Raw genomic sequence first — 24,440 nt, 5'->3', positions numbered from 1 at the left:
TGGGGTCAAAGGGCACATGGCTGCTGCATCCTCCTCAGGGGTATTTGCCCACAAGGGCCATGTCATTCAGCCAAGCTTCCCCGGGCGCCGGCAAACCACATTACACCACTGCTGGGTTGCCCCAATTTATTCAAACAAACAAAACATCAAGCTAAAAGTAATTAAAAAAAAACAACAGCCATAAAAGCAGGAAGAATAAAATCATCACCATCTTTAAAAAGAATGAGTGGCGTAAAATATATCCCACAACGTCCATATTTGCAGCAAACATGCCAAATGATCACGAGCATTGCCAAATAAAGTCATATTTAGTGGGATTGTGCCAAACATGAGATTGTTCAGTCATCGAAATCACAAAACGCCCCTAATCAGAAGCAAAGGCGGAGGAGTCCACATTCCCCTAGTGGCACGTGTTTTATGAGTTAGGTGTTTGTAGCTCCTTGCTCTTCCTCAGGCATGTGGTGTCTGAGGACGTTACCTCACTCTGCCTAATGATAGGGCTGGCCATGTTTTTATCCCTCCTTTTCTCTAAGGATGGACAGACTGCCTTATAAAAAGTTAGCGCATTGGCCCATTTAGGTCCATGCTATCTACACAGACTGACAGCGACTCACCAGGTTTTTGAGAAGGACGACTTTTGCAGCTGTCCCTGGAGATGCCAGGGAGCAAAGAACCTTCTGAACACAGAACATTTGCTCAGCCATTGAGATCAGTCCTTTCCCTTGGTTGGCATGGAGGAGCCTCAGGCCCTAGGATCAAATGTAGCCCTCCAGGCATCCTTACCAGGCCCTTGGGACCCTCCCAAGCCCATGTCTCTCACTAGCCTTGCTTCACACCTTCCTCCACGACTTTTGCCTGCCTAGAATGTGTCCTTGAACTCTGAGAATGGCTCTTGTTTGCCTGGATGGAGGAAAAAGCCAGGTGCATTGGGTATGGGTAGGAACTAGCCTATACAGTTAATCTGGTTGCTCTACCCACTTTTGCCCTGGCCCCGCCCACCACTGAGAGGTGGCCCTCAGGAGGTTGCCCAGAACAAAAAGTGGCCCTTCGACTCAAAGCATCCCCTACTCCTTGCCCTAAAGAAACAAGTTTGTGTTATTCTACTGTTCATCAGACTGTATACAGTGGTACCTCAGGTTAAGTACTTAATTCGTTCCAGAGGTCCGTTCTTAACCTGAAACTGTTCTTAACCTGCAGCACCACTTTAGCTAATGGGGCCTCCTGCTGCCGCCTCGCCACCGGAGCACGATTTCTGTTCTTATCCTGAAGCAAAGTTCTTAACCTGAAGCGCTATTTCTGGGTTAGCGGAGTCTGTAACCTGAAGCGCATGTAACCCGAGGTACCACTGTAATCCACAATTTTTTTTTAACAAATTGTGTTGTTGTTTTTAAAATTAGTGAGTTGCAGATTTTTTTCTTATTTAAAAAAGGCAACCCGGCAATGCAGTCAGGAGCAGATGGGTTCTTGTTTGCCTTTATTTTTTAAAAAAACACAGGTACACATTCAAGTTGTGGAGCAAAGTGCAGCGTGCCATGTGCCTCTCGGAGGTCACTGCCAACAGTCGCAGAGCAGTGTTGTGTGTTTATTATCTTTTCTTTGCTGGAGAAGGAGTGCCTGGCAGCAAAGTTGGAAGGGCAGGAGGCCTTCTCCTAGGCAAGGCACGGCAATGAAAAGACGGGAGCAGCCACACAGTGAAGGACCAGTAAAAAGGGCTCCTAGGTTCAGTTCCCCAGACTTCCAGCTAAAAGGGCAAGGCAGCTGAGCTGGAAAGGGCCCATCTCTGCATGAAACCCTGCAGATGCCTCTGCCAGTCAGAGCGGGCACTGAAAAATGCCTTCTACTGAGTCAGACCCATCTATTGCCTATGCAGGCTTGCAAGGGCTCTCCTGGGTTTTAGTCAAAAGTATATGGAGCCGTATATGGAGATGCCAGGGATTTAACCCAGTGGAGGCTGGTGCCAAGAGGGCAGAAGGCAGGGAGGACAACAACAAAAACCAACGACAGGCAGAGCAATCTAACTGCAGTTCGGTCCCCATCCACCTCCTCTCTGCTGAGTTCTGTGCTGGCAACACTGAGACTAAGGAGGAGGAAGCTGAAAACCAGTGTCACCCCCTGGACTGGGTTTAAGTAGGAAGGCAGACAGCTGAGGACTGGCTAAGGCTGTGTTCTCTGCTGCCTCCCATGCTATTTTTGCAGTGTTGGCAGCACTGAAGTGACCTCCTTGGAGCACAGTCCTGGGCAGAGCGTCTGGAGATCCTGGGCTGCCCAGATGTCAAGACCACCCCTCTCAGCCTCGCAGTTATGGTCCAAAGGAAAGCAGGGCAATATGCTGGGCACCAGCTTAGCTGCAGGAGTTGCCAGAAGGAGGTATACAAGATGTCTTAGGGACTCCACTCCAAATTTGTGTAGGGTTTGCACCTACACTGGCTCCCAGTACATTTCTGAGCACAATTCAAAGTGTTGGTGCTGACCTTTAAAGCCCTAAACAGCCTCGGTCCAGTATACCTGAAGGAGCGTCTCCACCCCCATTGTTCAGCCAGGACGCTGAGGTCCAGTGCTGAGGGCCTTCTGGCAGTTCCCTCATTGTGAGAAGTGAGGTTACATGGAACCAGGCAGAGGGCCTTCTCGGTAGTGGCACCCGCCCTGTAGAGTGCCCTCCCATCAGATGTCAAAGAGATAAACAACTATTTTACTTTTAAAAGACACCCTGTGTAGGGAAGCTTTTACTGTCTGACGCTGTATTGTTTTTAATATTTGGTTGGAAAGCACCCGGAGTGGCTGGGGAGACCCAGTCAGATGGGCAGGGTATAAATAATAAATTATTATTTTTATTATTATAAACACCTACCTGAAATTTAGAAGACATCTGAAGGCAGCCCTGTTCAGGGAAGTTTTTAATGTGTGACATTTTAATGTATTTTTAATCTTGTTGGAAGCTTGTTGGAAGCCAGATGGGTGGGGTACAAATATTATTATTATTATTATTATTATTATTATTATTATTATTATTAAGCCTTTTCTTCTCCCAAAGGTGTCCTGAAAGATAGCGGGTACAGATTGCGCCTCGGGGTTTACTTCCCAAGCCTTTCTCATGAATGAGGATGGCTGCAAGACTTAGGACCAGTTTTCCTTCTCCTGGACGGGCTCCCCTTCCAAATTGACAGGCCCCCATCTGCCCCTCCTGTGCACCCTCCTGTTTATTGTGCACTCACTGAGTTTCAAGCACCGAGTTCCAATCCATGCTGACACACAACCGTTCTCCAAAAGGGCCTACGGATCCTTGCAATAAAAGATTAGCAAAGGAGGTGGACTCTCCTTCATCGGAGGTATGTAAACAGAGACTGGATGGCCACGATTCCTGCATTGCAGGGGGCTGGACTAGATGGCCCCGGGCTCCCTTCAAGCTCCATGATTCTGTGACTACTGTTGGATGTGTCGTTTCTCAAACCAGCTTTACAATGATTGGGAAGCCTTGATTTGTTTCCTGCCAAGGCATGAGCAATTCTGTGTAGGGTGAAGTCATCCCCGCCCATCTACGCCCCCCTAGTTTGTATGCAAACATACAGTGGTACCTCGGGTTGAGAACTTAATTCATTTTGGAGGTCCGTTCTTAACCTGAAACTGTTCTTAACCTGAGGTACCACTTTAGCTAATGGGACCTCCCACTGCCACTGCCCCACCGGAGCTCGATTTCTGTTTTCATCCTGAAGCAAAGTTCTTAACCCAAGGTACTATTTCTGGGTTAGCGGAGTCTGTAACCTGAAGCATCTGTAACCCGAGGTACCACTGCATATGAATCTGACACTAACAAAGCCATGCTGATGTGAACAACCAAGGGGCAGAGGGAACCAGCAACTTCACTACACTCTAAGGTGTTAATTCAAACACACCCTAAGGTCAGTCTGAGGTTGCTGGGGCAGCGTCCCGTCAACCAGACTCCACAGATTGGAAGATATAAAATAAGCTTATTAGTTTTACTCGGGTCCATTTCTGTAACCCCCCTCCTGTCTTTTGTGCAACTTTCCACCCCTCCAGCCTATCAGCTCCTGCCTTGTCACTGCCCGTTTAAACAGGCATGCTTGCCTCCTGCTTCTTTTAGGAATTGCAGTCTGCACTGCAGTTCGAAGCAGACGTACAGCTTGAGTCCCAAAGTAGCATTTGGTATGACATCAACACTTCCAACTCAAGCCAGGGAGAAAGCGAGAGAGGATGGGGAGGGGTCGCCTGAGTCAAGAGAGACATCTCCCTGCCTCTTCTCATACTATGTTGGGCGGGGGGGGGGGGAGTGCCTGATCTCTTCCACGGGCTGTAAGGTTGCCACCAAAACACACACACACACTCCTGCAGCTTCCATGCAGACTTTGCTGTCAGTCCTCCACAGCCAATAAGGGCAACCTTTCTGTGCTGTGAGATGCCTAACCTGCTGATTTCGGCACATTCAGATCAATGACAGGCACAGGATAGCCCAGATAATTTGGCATCCTTAGCTGACACCAAACACCCTCTTTAGGTGGGAAAACAGACTGCACCTCCCACCCCAAGAAAGGTGGCTATTGACTCCCAACAAAACCAGAGAGAAAGAGATGGTTATGTAGGACTCCCAGCATATTTCAGAGATTCATCTCTCCACCCAATGCTTCGATTCCCTTTGTCATTTAAGTTGGCATTGGATCACACTCACACCAAAGCTGTATCTATCATCTATATCTCCAGTGCAAATCCTACTCACTGAAATGAAAAGGGCATGGCTAACCTTATTTCTGCAATAGTAAGTCAAACTGCTTTTCATATTGTGTTTCAATTGCTGTAACTGGCTCAGGGTCATTCATCTCAATAGGTCTACTCGGAGTAGGACTAGTCTTGGACAGAGCACACACTTTCTCTAAGAATGAATAATGGGATGACTTAAGGTTCCTCTCTGGAAGTTTATTTTTTTGGGGAGGGGGGTTTCCCATATACTCAGCTTACAGATATCCATCCCCCCCCCCCCCGCTTTCTCAGCAGAACGAGGATGCTCTTCCCTTCCACCGGCTACCGGTTCCTCTTTCCTGAGTCTTGCAACAGCCTAGCAGAGACCGAGAAGAGGAGGAGAAAGAGGATGGGGAAACCGGGGTGGGGGGGGCGGGTTAAGAAAGATAGGAAGGCGCTTCACCCAGTCATCTACCACCCTCCAAGATAAGGCTGAGGAACAGGGTCCGGGAGGGAGACCCATTTAGCGCCCCACCCTTAGCCCCGGGAGCAATTTGATTGGGAGGCTGGAGGGGGGGCGGTTAAAGGAAAGTTGGGGTGCGGGAGGGGTAGGGGCTGGACTGCTGCGAGGAGCAGGTGCGTGCCCCCCAAAAACCACCTCCCTCCGGGGTGTCCCTCCCTTGTCTCCCACCTCGCAGCTCAGCCCAAGAAAGGACCCCCCCCCATCACCACCCCACCTTTCCGCCTTACCGGGCGCATCGCAGTCCGCACACACGTCGTTGCCCTCCCTCCGGAGCAGTTCCAGCAGAGCCTTCTTATATTTTTCCTTCGCCATGGGGGCGCTCGTTGCGGGTGGGGGGCAGGTGTTGTGGGGGGGGGGAGAGATAAGCAGCGCCCACTCTGCCCTAAGCGATCTTCATAGAGCTCAGCTGCCAGCGAGGGAGAGGCTTGCAAGCCGGGGTGGGGGGTGGCGGGAAGGAGGGAGGGAGGGGGAGGAGAGGGCAGGGTTGTCGATTTCGGGGAGGGGGCTGCTTCATGTAGGACCCCCCCCCCTGCGCGGCTGGCAGCAGCCCTTAGGGGTGGGGGCGAGGGGAGCGCGGCGTCCCTCCCCGTCCTTCCTGCCCTTTCAGCATCTCTTCTGCAAGCAGTAGCAGCCCGTCTGCTTTGCACGGGAGAAGGTTCCGCATTCCTCCAGCCGGAGAGAGCATTCTGCCTTTAATAAGGGAGGGAAAAGAGAAAATTAATCCAACTCTTCCCCCCCCCCTCTACCCCACCCCGCGCTCCACCCCACCTCCCGCAAGGACAGAGCGTTGCCCGACGGCGACCCCTCGCGGCCGCGGCGCCTTCCTACACCCTGACCCTGAGAGAGAGAGAGATGGGGGTCCCCGATATAGCAAGGAGTTTTAGGCTTAAGGTTGCTCAGACTAGTTTTCTTTGTTTCTTTCTCTTCGGGCAAGGCTGCTGCATGGTGACTTGAGCTGGGATGCGGGCGTCGCAGGGGGTGGGACTAGATGACCCTTGGGTCCCTTCCCAGTCTTTTATTCTAGTACAGTGGTACCTTGGGTTAAGAACTTAATTCGTTCTGGAGGTCCGTTCTTAACCTGAAACTCTTCTTAACCTGAGGTACCACTTTAGCTAATGGGGCCTCCCACTGCCACCACGAGATTTCTGTTCTCATCCTGAAGCAAAGTTCTTAACCCGGGGTACTATTTCTGGGTTAGCAGAGTCTGTAACCTGAAGCATCTATAACCCGAGGTACCACTGTATGACTTTTTTAATTTAAAAAAATGGATATAATTAAGCCCTGGTTAATTGTGTTTTTTTTTTAACACACACACACACACACACACACACACACAGAATTATGCAATACAGTGGTACCTCTGGTTAAGAACTTAATTCGTTCTGGAGGTCCGTTCTTAACCTGAAACTGTTCTTAACCTGAAGAGCCACTTTAGCTAATGGGGACTCCTGCTGCCGCCGCACAATTTCTGTTCTCATCCTGAAGCAAAGTTCTTAACCCGAGGTACTATTTCTGGGTTAGTGGAGTCTGTAACCTGAAGCGTATGTAACCTGAAGCATCTGTAACCCAAGGTACCACTGTAATTCACACTTCCTTGGGAGAATAAAAGGGGATCACAACCCGGTGTCGGCTGGGTTCCTTTGGTGGGATGGAAGGCAGGGAGGTCAACACTAGGTGGCGCCAGAAGCAGTGAAAGGCAGAGCCAGCTCCTAGAATCCTAGAGTTGCAGAGTTGGAAGGCACCCTGAGGGTCATCTAGATTCTAGTCCAACCCTCTGCAATGCAAGAATCTCACTTAAAGCATAAATAGATGCCCATCTCCTCCAGGTCTTAGGAGGTGGAAGCTGGCAGCCAGTGCCAGCCTGCTTGACTGGTTGTAAGTAGGGAAGTAGGTGGGGAGTGGCTAAGGGCAGAGCTGATGTTGCTGGGGCCACACTCACCCGAATGGTCCAGGTTCAACTGATGGGCAGAGAAAACCACTGTTGTTAGAACGGCTCCTAAGCCTGCTGATGTTTGCTGGAATGGCTATACCTGTTTCGTCATAATGCAGCCCTGGGGTTTTAAAATGCAAGTCAGTTTAAATCAGCATAGCTTCGCACGTGTGAATATATGGTAACCCTGATTAAAAACACACTACATCAAAATGTTCTCGGTCCTGTGAAACGGTTGCAGTCTCATAAGAATGTGATGTGCCGAGTTCTCGTCAGGGAGGGCAACGAAGAGGAAAGGGCTTTTTAATATTAAATTAATAAATAAGCACACAAATCAAATTTTGGCTTGTTGCTTTTCTGTGGAAGTTTATCGATTTTCTTTATTTTATTTTAAATCTGGTTGCTAAGCAATCCCTCTCTCCTCCCTCCGCAACGGGAACAGGGGAAGGGGGGGGGCCCAAGGAGAAATTTATATCTTGCAATAAAATCAAATAAGGAGATGGGAACATTTCCTACCTTCGGAAACCTGACATGGAGGGGGCGGGGAGGACGCGAAGATCAGTCAATATTAACAAGCATCATTTCAGCGAAAAGAACAGTTCGGTTTAAAGACAGCATTGTCCTTACATGGCAGCAATGATTCACTCGGCGGCTGCTATCGCCAGGCCCAGAACCAGCAGGGCAGCTCAGATAAAGCAAAGTTAGAAGCTCTGCTTCCGCCTAACCAAAGTCTAACCTGGCCTTTGCCAACCTGGTGCCTGTCCAGACACTTTGGACTACAACTCCCATCAGCGTGTGGTGGCAGGGGCTGATGGGAGTTGTAGTCCGAAAAATCTGGAGGGTCCCAGGTTGGCAAAGGTGAGGCATAGAAGGCAATCAAGTTAGGTAGGAGGCCAGGGTCTCATTAAAAGGGATGGAATTTGATTCATTTCTCATTTAAAGGCAAACCTACTTCATTCACAAAGGGACACGGGTGGCGCTGTGGGTTAAACCACAGAGCCTAGGACTTGCCGATTAGAAGGTCGGCGGTTCAAATCCCCACGATGGGGTGAGCTCCCGTTGCTCGGTCCAGCTCCTGCCAACCTAGCAGTTCGAAAGCACGTCAAAGTGCAAGTAGATAAATAGGTACCATTCTGGCGGGAAGGTAAATGGCGTTTCCGTGAGCTGCTCTGGTTCGCCAGAAGCGGCTTAGTCATGCTGGCCACATGACCCGGAAGCTGTACGCCGGCTCCCTCGGCCAATAAAGCGAGATGAGTGCCGCAACCCCAGAGTCGGTCATGACTGGACCTAATGATCAGGGGTCCCTTTACCTTTACCTTACTTCATTCACACTTTCTGAAACAAATCTTCCCAGAGAGCTGCTGCCAGCCAGTGTAGACAATATTTGCCTAGATGGACCACCGGTATGATGACACAGCATAAGGCCTCTTGCTATGTACCAATGTAATATGTCTACTGAAAAACATTTGCACTTTCTGAATATAGTTCAAAATTTGCACTTTCCTTCAAAATTTGCACTTTCTGAATATAGATTTGCAATGAGGTTCTCCAGTCAAGTCATGTGCAGAAAACACATTGCTGCTATTGTTGCTGTTACAGCATTTATTAATTTTTTATACCGCTTGGATGTCCAAATGCAGTTACTGTGTTAAAGGGTGCATAATAATGCATTGATTTATTAAAATGATACACCAAAATGCATCCTTTGGGGGAAATCTGCCTTGCAGAAATGCATTCAGTTAGGCAAAAATCACACACAAAAATGTGCATTAGAAGAAATCCACACTAAAAATGCTGATGACTTTTCATAAAGACCCTTTTTATTTAAAAAAAAAATCATGAAAAGTTGATGTGGAGATGTGCAGAACTGGCAACTCTTCCTCCTAGCAGATTGTAGACACGACTTTAAGAAGGTATATCAAAAGATGACAAGGCAGATCCTGATGTCTTTTTCTTCCAGCCACAACGCCTTCTGCTTTTAAAATTGCTTGCGTTAGATGATGGGCAAATTATTTTTTAGTCCTTATAGCTAAAGCTGATGGTAGCGGCATTTTCCACCCTGAAAGACTGCTTTCTGGCTCAGAATGGCCATAAAAAATACCTCTCCTTCCGTCTGCAGCCATCGACAGCTCAATGAAGTTATTTTAAAAACCAGAAATCTATTTGCCTGTTGTCAGGAATAGCAGATGGAGAGAGATCAAAGCAGATTTCACAAAATGAAGGATGTCCAAAAAAATTAAAATGGGGGTGGGGACCCAAAGGATTGCTTCAGTTGCAGGAAATAGGATTGAAGTCAGCAGAACCTGGTGACAGAATGGAAGGATACTAAAGGAGTGTGGCTTGGAGACGTTTTCAGGTGCAATGATGCCTGAGTGTCAGGGTAATTGATGGCTCTAGCAAATGAATGTGGGGATAATGAGTCTTTCAAGTCTGATCAAATTCACGGGAGAGAAGGCAATCAGCAGCTGCTGGCCACAAGAGCAATGTTCCACCTCCACCATCAGGAAACATAAAGGAGCAGAATGCTGCTATGCTCACATCCAGCTTGGTGGCTTCCCACAGGTATCCAGTGGGCCACTGTGAAAACAGGGTGTTGGACTAGGTGGATCATTGGCCAGATCCCGCAGGCTCAGATTATGCTCTTATGTTCTCATTGTCATTTGTGCCATATGCACAGAAGAAATCAGAAGTCAATTTTGATCTGGGGGACGGGAGGGTATGGTATGTCGGACTCCTACAAGAAATTCACACAGACGCTGAAATAATTATCCAAGGGAGCAGTACAGGTGTGATTCTTCTACAGCTATTGGGTGGGGTTTTAATGATCACACAAACAAGATGGGGTCAGACCCTCCAAGTGTCCCTATTTTCCAGGGACAGTCCCAGGTGCAGAAGCCGTCTCGGTTTCTGATTTGACCCCAGAATGTCCCGCTTCTCCTATTTTCATCGGAGAAATGTTGGAAGCTGTGGAGTTCTCTGTCCCCAGAGCTGCCTGACGGCAGCCTTATATAGGGAAGTATTTTAATGTGTAACATTTTATTATGTTTTCATATATGTTGGAAGCAGCCCAGAGTGGCTGGGGCAACCCAGTCAGATCGGAGGGGTACAAATAGTAAAATTCGGACGTCCATATTTTCGTCGGAGAAATGTTGGGGGGTATGTGGGGTGCTCTCTTTGGGCCTGGTGTGGTGCAAATGGTCGCAACAAGATGGCTGATGGGGGCAGGCTATCGCTAGCACATAACTCTGATGCTCAAAAGTCTGCATTGGCTGCCGGCACACTCCCAGGCCAGGTTCAAGGTTATAACATTAATTTACAAAGCCCTAACTAGTCTATGATACTGCAAGGACCACCTGATCCTTTCCATCCCTGCCCAATCATTGAGGTCTTTGGGAGAAGTCACTGTTAGTGGACCTCAGTATCATGGGCCCCATTTTATTGAATTCCCTTCCAGTTGATGCCAGACAGGCCCCCTCCCTGTTGCACTTCTGGTGCCTACCGAAGACTTTTTGTTGTGTTTCGTTTTGTTCCAGCAGCCAATTTAAACTGAATCCTGCTTTAACTGATTTTTATTGTATTCAGGGCCAGATTTAGGTTTGATGAGGCCCTAAGCTACTGAAGGTAATGGGGCCCTTTATGTGTTCAGCTGTACTTTGTCAACAACAAATAGTCGCTGTTTTTTCCTGTTGAATATATGCTATATGGTAATTTATAGGCCTAATAGGTATCTAAAGCCATTTGCACATGTTGCCCTGCAACCAGTCCATGCAGAATGTAGGCACCCTATATATAGAAATGAGCAAACCAGTGATGTTTTAGGGAGCAGGCTAGCAGGCGGGGCCCATTACTTACATCATAGGAGCCTACACAACACAAAATACTGTTGTTGAAATGTACATCCAGTTTTTTTCTCTTTAAATTTTTTTGGGGGCCCCCAAGAGAGTGGGGCCCTAAGCTATAGCTTGTTTAGCTTATACCGTATTTTTCGTCCTATAGGATGCACTTTCCCCCCTCCAAAAATGAAGGGGAAATCTGTGTGCGTCCTATGGGGCGAATGCAGGCTTTCGCTGAAGCTTGGAGAGCAAGAGGGGTCGGTACGCACCGACCCCTCTCACTCTCCGGGCTTCAGGAAGCTATCAGCAAGCCTGGGGAGCCCACGGGAGTTCCCGCAGCTCTCCCTAGGCTGCGGATAGCAGCCTGCTGCATGGAGCGCGGGGAGCGCTGAAGCAGAGCGCCCCGCACTTCAGGCAGACATCGGGCAGCCCCACAAGCTTGGGGGACAGCGGGGAGGCGCAGCACCGCCATCCCGCTGTTCCGCGACCTGGTTTGGATTCCCCGACCTGGTTTTGGGGGCGGAATAAAGGGAATTTCCCCCCCTTTATTTCCCCCCCAAAAAAACTAGGTGTGTCCTATGGGCCGGTGTGTCCTATGGGACGAAAAATACAGTAGGCAAATCCGGCACTGATTGCATTGCATTTCTTGTATACCATTCAGGGACAGTCGCAATGAAGTTGTGAGTAAATAGTTTGAATAAATGAAATGAAATGAAAACATGGCTGTCCTTTGACTCCTGCCTATGAGCCTTTGCAGATAGTGTAAAATGGGTTGTTTGCTTTTCTGAAATCTCCAAGTTTTCTTTGTTCTTGGTCCTGTATACCCTGTACCTATATGAAAGCGGAAGATGAAGAATTCATTTTGTAGCTTAAAGTGTGATTTGCAATATACTTTACCCTGTGTAGCCAACTGCATTGTAATCTTTTAAGAGTTTGTGTTTTGCTCTTGTATTTCTTTCTTTAAAATGATATATATTCATTTTTAAATTCAATAAAACTATTGTTGTAGTTACTCAATTAAGGCTTCAAGACCATACACACTTCGCTGGTAGTAAGTCCTATTGAACTTCATAAGACTTAAGACAGTCAAACGATTGCCCTGTAAAAGTTCCTTCATTTGTTAGCAGTGCAATCCAACACAGGACTACTCTATTGTAGTGCTAGGAGAATCCGTCAGTTCCAGTTTCTCTGAGTTTTTCGTTTTTCATTTCTTAAATTCAGTCCTCCACATTTCCTCATCAGTTAGCATTTTTTTTATTTTTTAAAAAGCCCATAAACATTTGTCACTACATATTTAGCACTAATATACTTCTTTTTATGCTATTTTGCTAATATACAAATTTTTGCAAAGCAAGCTTCCCTAATACAATTGCTTACTGTATGTTATTTTCTCTAATGTGTGCATTTTTATGCACATTTACCCTAGGATGTGCATTTCTGTCCATGCCACTTGGCCAGAGAAGTGCATTGCAAAATTCAGAGAAGTAGGAGTTTAGAAGGATGGCTGTATTATGGTCCATGTATCATTCTTGAAAGTGTGAATTAAGTAGGGTGAAATGAATTGAATCTCTTGCCCATCTTCCCCATCCCTACTTAGAAGCAAACACTATTGATAACAGCGACGACTGAATTATTCTCCTTGTGATACTTGTGCCGCTGCTGCTAAAGGTGACCCACAGACGAGGCTGCCTCTCCTCCTCCTCCTCTTCCCCCTACTTCTCTCTCTGCCACACACACACTTTCTTGCATGTGACAGAGCCAGATAAGAGACAAGCTGCACAAAGCACAGCGGCAAATCAGCCCTTTGTCCTGGAAATCACTTTCTCATTTTGCTCCGTTTCCAGTCATTTGAACTTTTCCCGTTCTGAGGTGGATCCTTCCAGGAACCGCTCCCGGAGTCATTCAAGCAGATCGATCCCGCTGCGTGGCGTCATGGCTTTGTGTCAGGGAACCGGAGCGAAAACAAGTGCCAAGGGGTCTAGAATGGCCTGTGCCATCTGCGGCAACAGCTTGCCAACTCACTGAAAAGCAAGGAAATGGAGCCATCAACTTGCAAAAGTTGTGAACAACACGGGGTCAGTCTGTTACTAGGGATGAGCAGCCTTTTCTTCTGCTGAGGAACGGATTCCCTTGGGGGTAGTCTGTCGGGGTCATTTGCTGGTGATTGGCAAAGTCATAATTGTCAGTGGGTGGAGGCAGGGGGCATTGCCAGATGACCTGTTGATGGAGCATTCAGCTTGATTTGTTTTGCAAGGAATCAGATGATGCTGGCTAAATAATAATAATAATAATAATAATAATAATAATAATAATTTATTATTTATACCCTGCCCAACTGGCTGGGCTTCCCCAGCCATTCTGCACAGCTTCCAACACAATATTAAAATACAGTAATGCCTCAAACATTAAAAGCTTCCATAAACAGGGCTGCCTTCAGATGTCTTCTAAAAGTCTGGTAGTTGTTGTTCTCTTTGACATCTGGTGGGAGGGCATTCCCCAGGGTGGGTGCCACTACTGAGAAGGCCCTCTGCCTGGTTCCCTGTAACTTGGCTTCTCGCAGTGAGGGAACCGCCAGAAGGCCCTCGGTACTGGACCTCAGTGTCCCTGCAGAACGATGGGGGTGGAGATGCTCTATCAGGTATACTGGACTGAGGCCGTTTAGGGCTTTAAAGGTCAGCACCAACACTTTGAATTCATTCTGTTTCCCTCACAGGGAGATGAGATGGCATTGTGTTAGAACGACTGTGGTTCCTGGGAATACAAAAAGGTCAGAAACTATTGGGAAATGATATATAATGGTTAAGAAACCAGAAGCATTCCTCCTAGGTATTTTAGATCAAGAAATAAGAAAAGACAACTGGAAATTATTTATGTATGCAACAACAGCGGCAAGAATTGTACTAGCACAAGCATGGAAGACAGAAGAAATCCCAACGAAAGAACAATGCAGCAGAAACTTATGGAATATGCAGAATTAGCAAAATTAACAGATAAATTACATGAAAGGGACAACAAAGACTTCAAAAGAGAATGGGAACCACTTACAATATACATGAAGAGACAACATGAGGAGTTGGACTCATTGGCAAAGTTTGAGTAAACATTCACAAATGTATATAATAATAATAAATAGATGTAAATGTATTAGGATTTAATTGGGGAAATAATATGCAGGATGAATATATTGAAAGTAAAACAAAGTGGAAGCATGAGGGAAGTCCAAGGGAGGGTGGCAGGAAAAAATGGAAAATTGTTAGAGAGGTATTTCATAAAGGATGTATTTATTGAAAAATCAATAAAAAATAATTTTAAGGGGGGGGGGGACGAGTGCTGTTGCACTCCTTCCAGAGCATTGTAGGACCACTTTCTTTATTTCAAAACATTCAGTCTTTTGAAGGAAATGCAAGACTTTCCCAATCAATGAAAATAATGTAGCCTGAGTTGGCCAGTAAGTCACAGAGGCTGTGTATCTGCAGCAGCTTAAAGGGGATTTGGCACGTCCCATGTTTCCAAATTCTTCACATCGCCCATACAACATTGTTCCCCTTCCAAGTGACAACATGCACTTTCCATTAAAAAGAAATCAAAACGCACGTCAACATTCTGCATTTCTAGAGAGGCTTGCCTATTGTTTATTTTGTTGTTGCATTTATATCACACCATTTTTTTCTCTGAAGGAGTTCAAGGTGACACACATCTCTCTTCCCCCTCTTCATATAATCCCCACAACAACCCCATGAGGTAGGTTAGGCTGAAAGGCAGTGAGCTTCATGGCTTTACTACTGTGGTGAAGCCTTTTCGTTTTAATTTGCTTGATGTAGATGTTGCATTTACCATGGATATCTGAACTGGACCCCTGTGCAGTTCCAAATAATATATATATATATATATTATTAACACAGGTAAATGGAAGCAGCCAGCAGGTAAAAGCTCCATTATGTTCCCTAATTCATTTCCGCAACATCTCCTATTGCGATCGATTAACGATGACCTCAGTCTTCAGTCATGAATTATGGGTGTTTTTCCTCCTGCCTCATTATCCTGCATTATTGATGGCATTCTGCATCCTGCTCAACACATCCCTCATCCTCAGATTCTCTATGAGGATGTCTGCATTATTTGTGGTCACTGTTAAGTGAATACAGTATTGAGAGTATTGAGAACAGAGGCAAGAATTCTTTTAGCCCCAAAATGGAAACAAGTACCAACAAAAGAAGAGTGGCAGATGAAGACGATCGACTTTGCAGAACTGGCAAAGCTGACAGGAAAAATCTGAAACCAGCATGACCAAATATTCCAAAAGGACTGGAGTAAATTTATATGATATCTGAAAGGTTAGTGTAAGCGATTAACATCACTAGCAGGCTTGCCTGGAGTCTTGTAAGGAGAATTTTTCTACCTTTCTATGTTTATTTAAAATTTGAGCTATTTTGTAATGAATGCAACTAGAATTTGAAAATGGTCAAAATGCAATGATACAAAGGTTAGTTTTGAAAGTGGGAGGTGGGAGGGAAGTTGATAGGCTCTAAAGAGCCAGGGTGGTAAAGTGGATAATAATGATGTGAATGTATATTATTAAAAAGGAAAATAAATAAAAAGTATATATATATATTAAAAAGATAGAGAATATTGAGAACAGCATTCTCTTTCAGGCATATTATATTGGAATTGGCTTGTTTGGATAGATGCTGGCAATGTCATGCTGAAAACGCCTCTCTGAGGCATATGATGCGGGCATTAACTTAGTTCTGGAAAGAAAATCCTTCATGTTCATGCACTTTGAAATTACTTTCCTGTGATGTGGGGACTAACAGATGGGCAAGGAAAGTGGACCCTACCGGTCCTTTTGGTGGCAAAGAAACACCCACCATCTATGACTTACTCAGTGGTCTGCTCATCTTATGTCTCACTGCTCATCCTATGTCTGAAGATACAGCATATACTCAACCATCTCATTTAGAAGCCTGTTATTTTTATTTTATTGCATCTATATCCCGCCTCTTCTTCAAGGAGCTCAAGGAGGTATACATGGCTCTTCCGATCCACATTTAACCCCCACAACAACCCTGTGAGGTAGGTCAGGCATACAAGCAGTGAATGCTCCCCACCCCCAAGTGAGCTTCATAGCTGAGTGGAGATTTGAACCCTGGCCCAACAATCTTCTAACCACTCTACACCACATATAGTCTGCTTATAGTAACTTATATGTTGAAGTCAGCATTGATGGGACATTGATCAGACATTCTTAAATGTCAACTGATGATGCTTCCATCTTTTCTTCCTGTTAAACCTACATTGTTGTTGTTTTTTTAAAAAGATTGGGTTGTACCCAAAGCTAGTCCTCCTTCAGTATGACCAAATGAGGTCCATTAATTTCAATGGGTTTGTTCTAAGTAAAGCTTTGTTGGATGCAGCCCATTTTTAAGAAAAACGGCAGCAACACACAATAACATAGAAACATGGGTACCTCCTGGAAATGTCAGGTCAGAACCTGGACCCTCATTGGCACTTTCCCCTGAGCTTGAGGAACCAAATGCCTGCCCCAGGAGGTGGAGAGAAAGACAGACAGATAAAGATGTTGGCTATTTGCAGATTAGTTGCGCTGAGGAGAGCTTGCTGGGGAGACCACACATTACAAGGAACGCAAAATAACTTTAGCTAGGTTTTAATAACAATAACAAAAACTCCTTTTACATTAATTATAATATATGAATAAGCATGATCCAACCAGCAACCCATTCACCAAGGTACTGAGAGAGCTATGTGCTGCTCTCTATACTATCCCAATTGCTGACACAGCTTAATCAACACAACTTAACAGCACCTGCTATACTGCTTCACAGCTGTAAAACTAGGTAATGTTGTTTGCTCTGGCCCTTAAAGAAATACACATCTTGTGGAACAATAATGAACCTTCAAATTTAAAGAGACCATTCAACAAGACACACACACACACACACACACACACACACACAGAGAGAGAGAGAGAGAGAGAGGTGCTCTTGGAGCTATCCATGGTTCTGAAACCCAACCAATGCTTTTCCCTTTCCAGGCTCCAGCATCAGACCAGGACATGACATTACAGTCCATGGTTCAAATTCCTGCTCAGCCATGAAGCTCACAGGATAGTCACAGACAAGTCACTGTTTGCTGAGTCTTGCCAGGGTTGTTTTGAGGTTTTTAAAAAAGGGGGAGGATCTATGCCATCTCAAGGTAACCAGGATGTCAGGAAAATGAATAAACTCTGTATTAACTGAATCTAGCGGTTAACTTACTTTCTTGTTCTTTAGCTTTGTGATTTATGCATATTGCCAACTGGGCGAGGATTGCAGTGGTAATATTATTATTATTATTATTATTATTATTATTATTATTATTATTAATTATTATTTATTTATAACCCACCCATCTGGTGGGGTTTCCCCAGCCACTCTGGGCAGCCCCCAACAGAATATTAATAATAATAAAGTGATGAAGCAACAAACATTAAAAAACTTCCCTAAACAAGCACAGAATGCATTTTGTACTCCAGTCAGGAAAGGCAACAAACACAGACATATCACGTAACGTGGTGGTGGACAAGAATGGGGTTTCCCCACCCCAGTTAAATGTCCAATTATTCACAGACAAAAAAGACAAACAATTGAGCATGGTCAGGAAAGCAGATGAAAGATTAAATAAATAAATGAAACTTGTGCAAAAGAGGCAATATGGCAGTATTTAAAGACAAGACAGAAACAACAGATAAAATACTCATGTAATCAAAAACAGTGACAGATGAAATCATATTTGGATGGAACTTGCCATCTGTATGAATGTGTTGTTGAATAAGGTGTACTAAAAAAAACCCAAGCCAGCCTCAGAAACCCCAAGTTGGTGAGTCAATTTCTCTGATGAAGTATTTTCAGATTAGGGAGTCTGACTTCCAAACAGGACTGAGTGACTGCCAAAACACCCTCTTCTTACTCCTTAAACCCCAGCTATGTCGCTTTAATATTTCACATGGAGGGTTTGAATACTGACCCATTCACAGGGCAGAGAGAGGCTCTCTCTGAATTGCCAGAGACGACAGCGCATGGAAAAGCCAAAAGACATTAGCCGTGACCAGCAGCTGATCTGGCTCATTTTGGATTACGTCATCCATTCCACTGAACCAGTGTGGGAGCTGATGAGCAAATGGAAAGCGATCTGCACATGAGCGCACCGTGTACCCTTGCTCCAGTTCTACTGCCAGTGAGAACATCTTCCCAAAGTGGAAGATTAATCATGCGCTATCTAGTGGGCTCGTGCAGCAGGGAGAGCGCATGAGAGAGGGCGGAAACAGGCCAGCAAGATCTACGAAAGCCCACGGTAAACAAAACTGCTTCCCCACTATCAAGAAAGGTGAGCAAAACAAAGCATGAGGCCATTCTTAAAAGCAGGACCTGCAACAAAAAGTTGCAAAGTGCTCCTGGTTCATGGTCCCAGCCAGCCATGCCCTTTCAGAATTCTCCATTCCATCTCCCACCTCCTGTGTTCAATTTTCCTGCAACATTGCCAGTTCTGCACATCAAAGTGTTCCAGTGGGTGTATATAGGGTAAGGTGATCTTGCAAGTAATTAATTACTTGATTAATTACGTAGTGATCTTCAATGGATCTCAAGGAAGGGAAACATTTAAAAAAGCACCCTCATTCCCCCCCCAACTCTTCCATAACTTCCCCACAAGGGGGAGTTTTCATACCGTTTTTGCAGGAAAATTAGAAACCACTACCTTTGCAGCAAGTAGCAAGGGAGAAATTTGCTTCGATGCATGTTATAGGCAAAACAGTAGCAAACCAAATCACAGCTCTCCTTAGAAATTTTCACTTTCCTGAATGTTTGCAGTTCCCCAGCCAAGTGTACGAAAAATGCATATACAAGAATGAAATGTGTGCAAGTTGTTGGAAATAGCATACAAAGATTTGCTTATAGTATTTTTATTTTATTTATTTATTAAATTTGCATACCGCCCTTCACTTGAAGACCGCAGGGCAGTTCACAACATAAAAATACAAAATGGAACATTTTCTTACCAAAGAGAGGGGAAATTGGGCAAAGTGGCATTAAGAATGTTTTAGAAGAAATTTGCGCTAAAATGCTGATGGATTTTCATGAGGACTCTCTCTCTTCTCTCTATGCAGACTGATGCAGAAAAGTGCAGAACCAAACTTAAGATTTTTTTGTAGGGCAGGGGAGAAAGAGAGAAATAAAAATGGACAGATTTGCTCATGCCTCTTTTGCAGCACAATCGTAATCCTATTAGGAGGCTCTCTTTGCTCATTAGAGGCAATAAAGGGTTGTGTGTGAAAGTTTTAAAGAAAATATAAATAGCGGTCTTGAGGGTGTAGTTAAAAATGATGGAATTTGCTCCCCAAAGGAAGCAGTTATGGCTGCCATCTTGGATGACGTTGAAAGAAGATTGGCCAAATTCCTAGAGGTAAAGGCTATCAAAGGCTAAGAGCCACCATGGCTACGTTCTGTCTCCACTGTCAGAGGCAGCATGGCTCTGAATATGACCCAGAGTCCCAAGTGGGGAAGAAGAAGAGGAGTTTGGATTTGATATCCCGCTTTATCACTACCCGAAGGAGTCTCAAAGCGGCTAACATTCTCCTTTCCCTTCCTCCCCCACAACAAACACTCTGTGAGGTGAGTGGGGCTGAGAGACTTCAGAGAAGTGTGACTAGCCCAAGGTCACCCAGCAGCTGCATGTGGAGGAGCGGGGAAGCGAACCCGGTTCCCCAGATTACGAGTCCACCACTCCTAACCACTACACCACACTGGCACACTGGGAGAGGGGTCTTGTGTTGGGGTCCTGCTTGTGGGTTTCCTGCAGGCATCTGGGCGGCCACTGTGAGATCAGGCTAGACGGGCCATTGTCCTGATCCAGCACACTCCTCTTCTCGGACCCAGCCAGCAAGGACAATGGTCCGGGATAACTGGAGTTGTAACACCACAACATTTAGAGGGGCTCCAGCTTGGGGGAGCTGGCACTGCACAAATGGTTTGCAGGATGTGCAAAATGGGCCATCACTGCCCAAGCAGCAAAGCACCACACCAGCCCTTCAAGAAGCAAACATTGATCCTTCCACGAAACATTTTTCTCCACATTTGTCCTTGGGCTTTATCTTAGGAATGCTGGAACTAATGTACCTCTTCCCCACCCCAGTGATTTACCTGGGCCCTCAGATTAGCTGCTTCTTTCCATTTAACACACAGGATAAAAATCTAGCAGACACCCATTTCAGAAAGGCCACCATTGTTTGTCAATTGCAGGCAGTGCCAGTAAGTGGCTTCTATTCATAGCCTTGAGCAGATTCTCTTCATAATACCCAGACAGCACAGAGGCAAGAAATGCCATTTATCTTCTTGGAAGGAACTGGAGATTGTTTTCATACTTTCACAGCGTTCTTCGGAGAAGGGAGGGATGTCCCTTCCTCTGTTTTGGCACAAAACCTGTTTTGGCAATGAAACCACATTATCGCTTTCATTACGTTATTAATCTGAAACGATCACGCTCCCCTCAAAAATGGTAGGGTTAGAAAAGGTTCAGGAAAAAAACAGCAACCAAAATGACCATAAGAATGGAATGATGGGACTTCTTAGTTTAGAGAAAAGGCAAGAAGGAGGTGCATAAATTCATAAAAATCATTTATGGCAAGCAGAAAGTGGAGAACATATTTTCTCCCTCTCTCGTAGCAGTGGGCACCCAATGAAGCTGAACATTGAGAGGTTCAGGATAGATAAAAGTTGAACTATGGAATTGTTAAAACAAAACAAATTCCTTCCAGTAGCACCTTAAAGACCAACTAAGTCAGTTCTTGGTATGAGCTTTCGTGTGCATGCACACTTCTTCAGATATGGAATTGTTGTTGTTGTTGTTTAGTCGTGTCCGACTCTTCGTGACCCCATGGACCAGAGCATGCCAGGCACTCCTGTCTTCCACTGCCTCCCGCCGTTTGGTCAAACTCATGCTGGTAGCTTCGAGAACACTGTCCAACCATCTCGTCTTCTGTCGTCCCCTTCTCCTTGTGCCCTCCATCTTTCCCAGCATCACGGTCTTTTCCAGGGAGTCTTCTCTTCTCATGAGGTGGCCAAAGTATTGGAGCCTCAGCTTCAGGATCTGTCCTTCCAGTGAGCACTCAGGGCTGATTTCCTTAAGAATGGATATGTTTGATCTTCTTGCAGTCCATAGACTCTCAAGAGTCTCCTCCAGCACCAAACTATGGAATTAGCACCCACAATAGACAGGTATAGCCACTAACTTCAAGGGCTTCAAAAGAGGATCGGACAATTTCATGGAGGTATAGACTATCAATGGCTACTAACCATGATGGCTATGCTCAGTCTCCACTGTTGCAATGCAGTCATGCTTCTGAATACCAGTTGCTGGAAGCCATAGGAGGGGAGAGTGCTGAGTTCAGGTCCTGCTTGCGGGCTTTCCCCCACCCCCAAGGCATTTGGTTGGCCACTGTGAGACCAGGATGCAGGACTAGATGGGCCAATGGCCTGATCCAGCAGCCTCTTCTTGTGTTTTCACGCATTCTTTAAATAACTGAAGGGCCATCACATGACCTCCTGCAAGATTTGTTGCCTGCTGCCCCAGAGGGCAGAACTAGCACAAAGAGGCTCAAGTTACAGAAGGGAAACATGAGGGTTAACTTCCTAACAGCAAGAGCAGTTTGACAATTGGTGCCAACAGGAACACGAGGCTGTACCCAATGCTGTGCTTCTTATAGAGCAGACCAGTTAGGCCCATCTGCACTATAAATTTAGAGCAGTGTCGCAGCCAAAGAATCCTGGGAAGTATAGTTTGTTAAAGATGCTGAGAGTCGTCCCTCTTTCCCCTCACAGAGCTACAAGTCCCAGAACAGCTCAGTAATCCACCCCATTTCCCAGAGAACTATGGGGACTGTAGCTGTGTGAGGGGAATGGGGTCTCCTTCAGCACTCTTTTTCAGAATTAAAATATATTTTCCATTTTCACATTTTACAAGCATTTTTAACGAGAAAAACAAAATCTTTACAAATTTAATTTGCATTTCCCTCAACTCCCCTCCTTTCTGCAGTTATTTAGTTCATATCTTTTTATTACTGTATATCCAATTCAAACCTATTTACCAAATTTCTTTTATCTTCCCCTTTAATTATCTCTTGCTGCATATGTTTATATCAATGCTGCTAACATTTTAATTTATTTACAATGTATCTTCAAATAATCAATAATTTTCCCCTATTGTGGTTTTAAATAATCTGTCATCTTGATTTCTAATTCTTCCGGTAAGTTTCGCCATTTCTGCGTACTCCATCAATTAAAACTGCCAGTCCTGTTTTGTTGGGACTGCTTCTTCTTTCCATCTTTGGGTGTAAATCATCTGGGAAGCTGTGGTAGCATACATAAAGTTTTTTTCCTGTTCATTGCGTACTTCTCCGAAAATTATACCTAGAAGAAAAACTTCTGGTTTTTTCACAAAAGTGATATTCAACATTTACCCCCACACACACACAACTCATTATAAATCATTTCACAGAAAGCTTTTGCTAACTCACATGACAGTTCTCAGCATTCTTAACCAATTATGCTTCCCACGATTCTTTGGGGTGAAGTGAAAGTGATATGATACTGCTTTAAATATATGGTACAGAAGGAACCTTAGGTCCATTCATTTTAGTTCTTACCACTGAATGAAGCTGAGTTGACTATACAGTGTACCTCAGGTTAAGAACTTAATTCGTTCTGGAGGTCCGTTCTCAACCTGAAACTGTTCTTAACCTGAGGTACCACTTTAGGTAATGGGGCCTCCCACTGCTGCTGTGTGATTTCTGTTCTCATCCTGAAGCAAAGTTCCTAACCCGAGGTACTATTTCTGGGTTAGCAGAGTTTGTAACCTGAAGTGTCTGTAACCTGAGGTACCACTGTATTTATTTATTGGCCGCTGTATAAGCCAAGCTATATTTGTGGCCATCTTGCAGGGATTAAATGGAACAAAATTTACAGTAAATCAGTATAATGCAGTTTATACACAGTATAATACGCCTTGTAAAATAAGGTACAGTGGTACCTCGGGTTATGAACTTAATTCGTTCCGGCGGTCCATTCTTAACCTCAAACTGTTCTTGACCTGAGGTACCACTTTAGCTCATGGGGCCTCCCACCACCGCCGCACAATTTCTGTTGTCATCCTGAGGTAAATTTCTTAACCCAAAGTACTATATCTGGGTTATCAGAGTCTGTAACCTGAAGCGTCTGTAACCCGAGGTACCACTGTAACCTGAAGAAGAATAGGAAGCTGCTTTTTATGGAACCAGGCCATTAGCAGTGTAGTTATCAGCTACACTGATCGCAGTGGCTCTCCAGGGTTTCAGAGAGGGGTCTCTCCCAGCCTTCCTTGGCAATTGCTGGTCTTTGAAGCTGGGACCCTTTGCATGAAAAGCAGACCCTGCATCACTACAGCCTGTCCCAAGAACACTTTGACAGTGGTACCAGGTGGCCCCAAAGGTGGCAATGGACTCTCCCTGGTTGGAGGCCATCTGTCAAGGATGCTCTTCTGCCTCTGGCGTTCCTGCATTGAGCAGAGGGTTAGACTATCTGACACCCCTCTCCAACTCCATGGTTCTCTGGCAATCTTAGTAAGGGCTGTTGAGATTATCGTGGTTGGTGGGGAAAGTGCATTGGAATACTGGTTGCTGGAAACTGCAGGAGGGGAGGGGGACCAAATCCTGCTTCTTGAACAAGCTTGGTTGGCCACTGTGAGGACAGGATGCTGGACTAGATGGGCCATTGGCCTGATCCAGCCGGGTCCTACTTAAGGCGTTCTTAGGGTTAACCCAGACAGCATCAGCTGAGGTGCCAGAGTGGGTGGGACAAGAAGACATCCTCCCTCTCTTGCGAAGGCAGCTTCAAGTTGGAAAGGAAAGGGCAATGTGTGAGTTGTAGGTTTCAGTTAAGGTCCTTCCTGTCTCCCCACCCCACGCAGAATTTGAACGCAGGAGAATCACCTTCAAATCAAAGGGTATGCCGTTCCTCAAACAAACTCTTAAAAACAATCACACATACACACACCCCATCCAAAGTCATGCATATCAGCACACATTTCAGCACACAATTAGTTACATTTCTGCGCATTACGGGCTTAAGTGTGCCTCACTTTGCCCTGGATTGGGGCCTGTATTTCTCATTGCCTCATTTACCAATGTACTAGAACACACTGCATTTTCTTTCTGTTTTAAGACAGCAACAACAAAAAATCTCAAAACAGGTACATGCATTTCTGAAAGCGGCAACAGAGTTCCTTTTTACTGAATTAATTCTGTGTTGCCAAAAGATTGAGGTCTAGGACAAAAGGGCAGCCAAATATTCTCACTTCTGATGAGAACTATTTTCATAACTGAAACTGAAAGAGATGGAGAGGAGGACTGGATTTAGGAATGAAATGATCAGAAACAATC

The 24,440-nt window shown here is 45.4% G+C and overlaps 1 protein-coding gene across 1 annotated transcript in view; it reads right to left on the bottom strand.

The window, feature by feature from the left end:
• ADAP1 (ArfGAP with dual PH domains 1) overlaps positions 1 to 5,946 on the bottom strand; it is a 65,935-nt gene extending 59,989 nt beyond the window's left edge. Inside the window, exon 1 of the mRNA XM_081839969.1 lies at positions 5,440 to 5,946. Within this exon, the coding sequence (XP_081696095.1) occupies positions 5,440 to 5,524 (85 nt within the window). The 5' untranslated portion in view covers positions 5,525 to 5,946. The remainder of the gene's footprint in view (positions 1 to 5,439) is intronic.
• Positions 5,947 to 24,440: the final 18,494 nt, after the last annotated feature.

Source organism: Podarcis erhardii (genome assembly GCF_964252035.2).
Source record: "Podarcis erhardii genome assembly, chromosome: 14".
NCBI classification, from domain to species: domain Eukaryota; kingdom Metazoa; phylum Chordata; class Lepidosauria; order Squamata; family Lacertidae; genus Podarcis; species Podarcis erhardii.
Note: the sequence above shows the minus strand (reverse complement) of the source record. Positions and strands in the feature narration are given on the sequence as shown.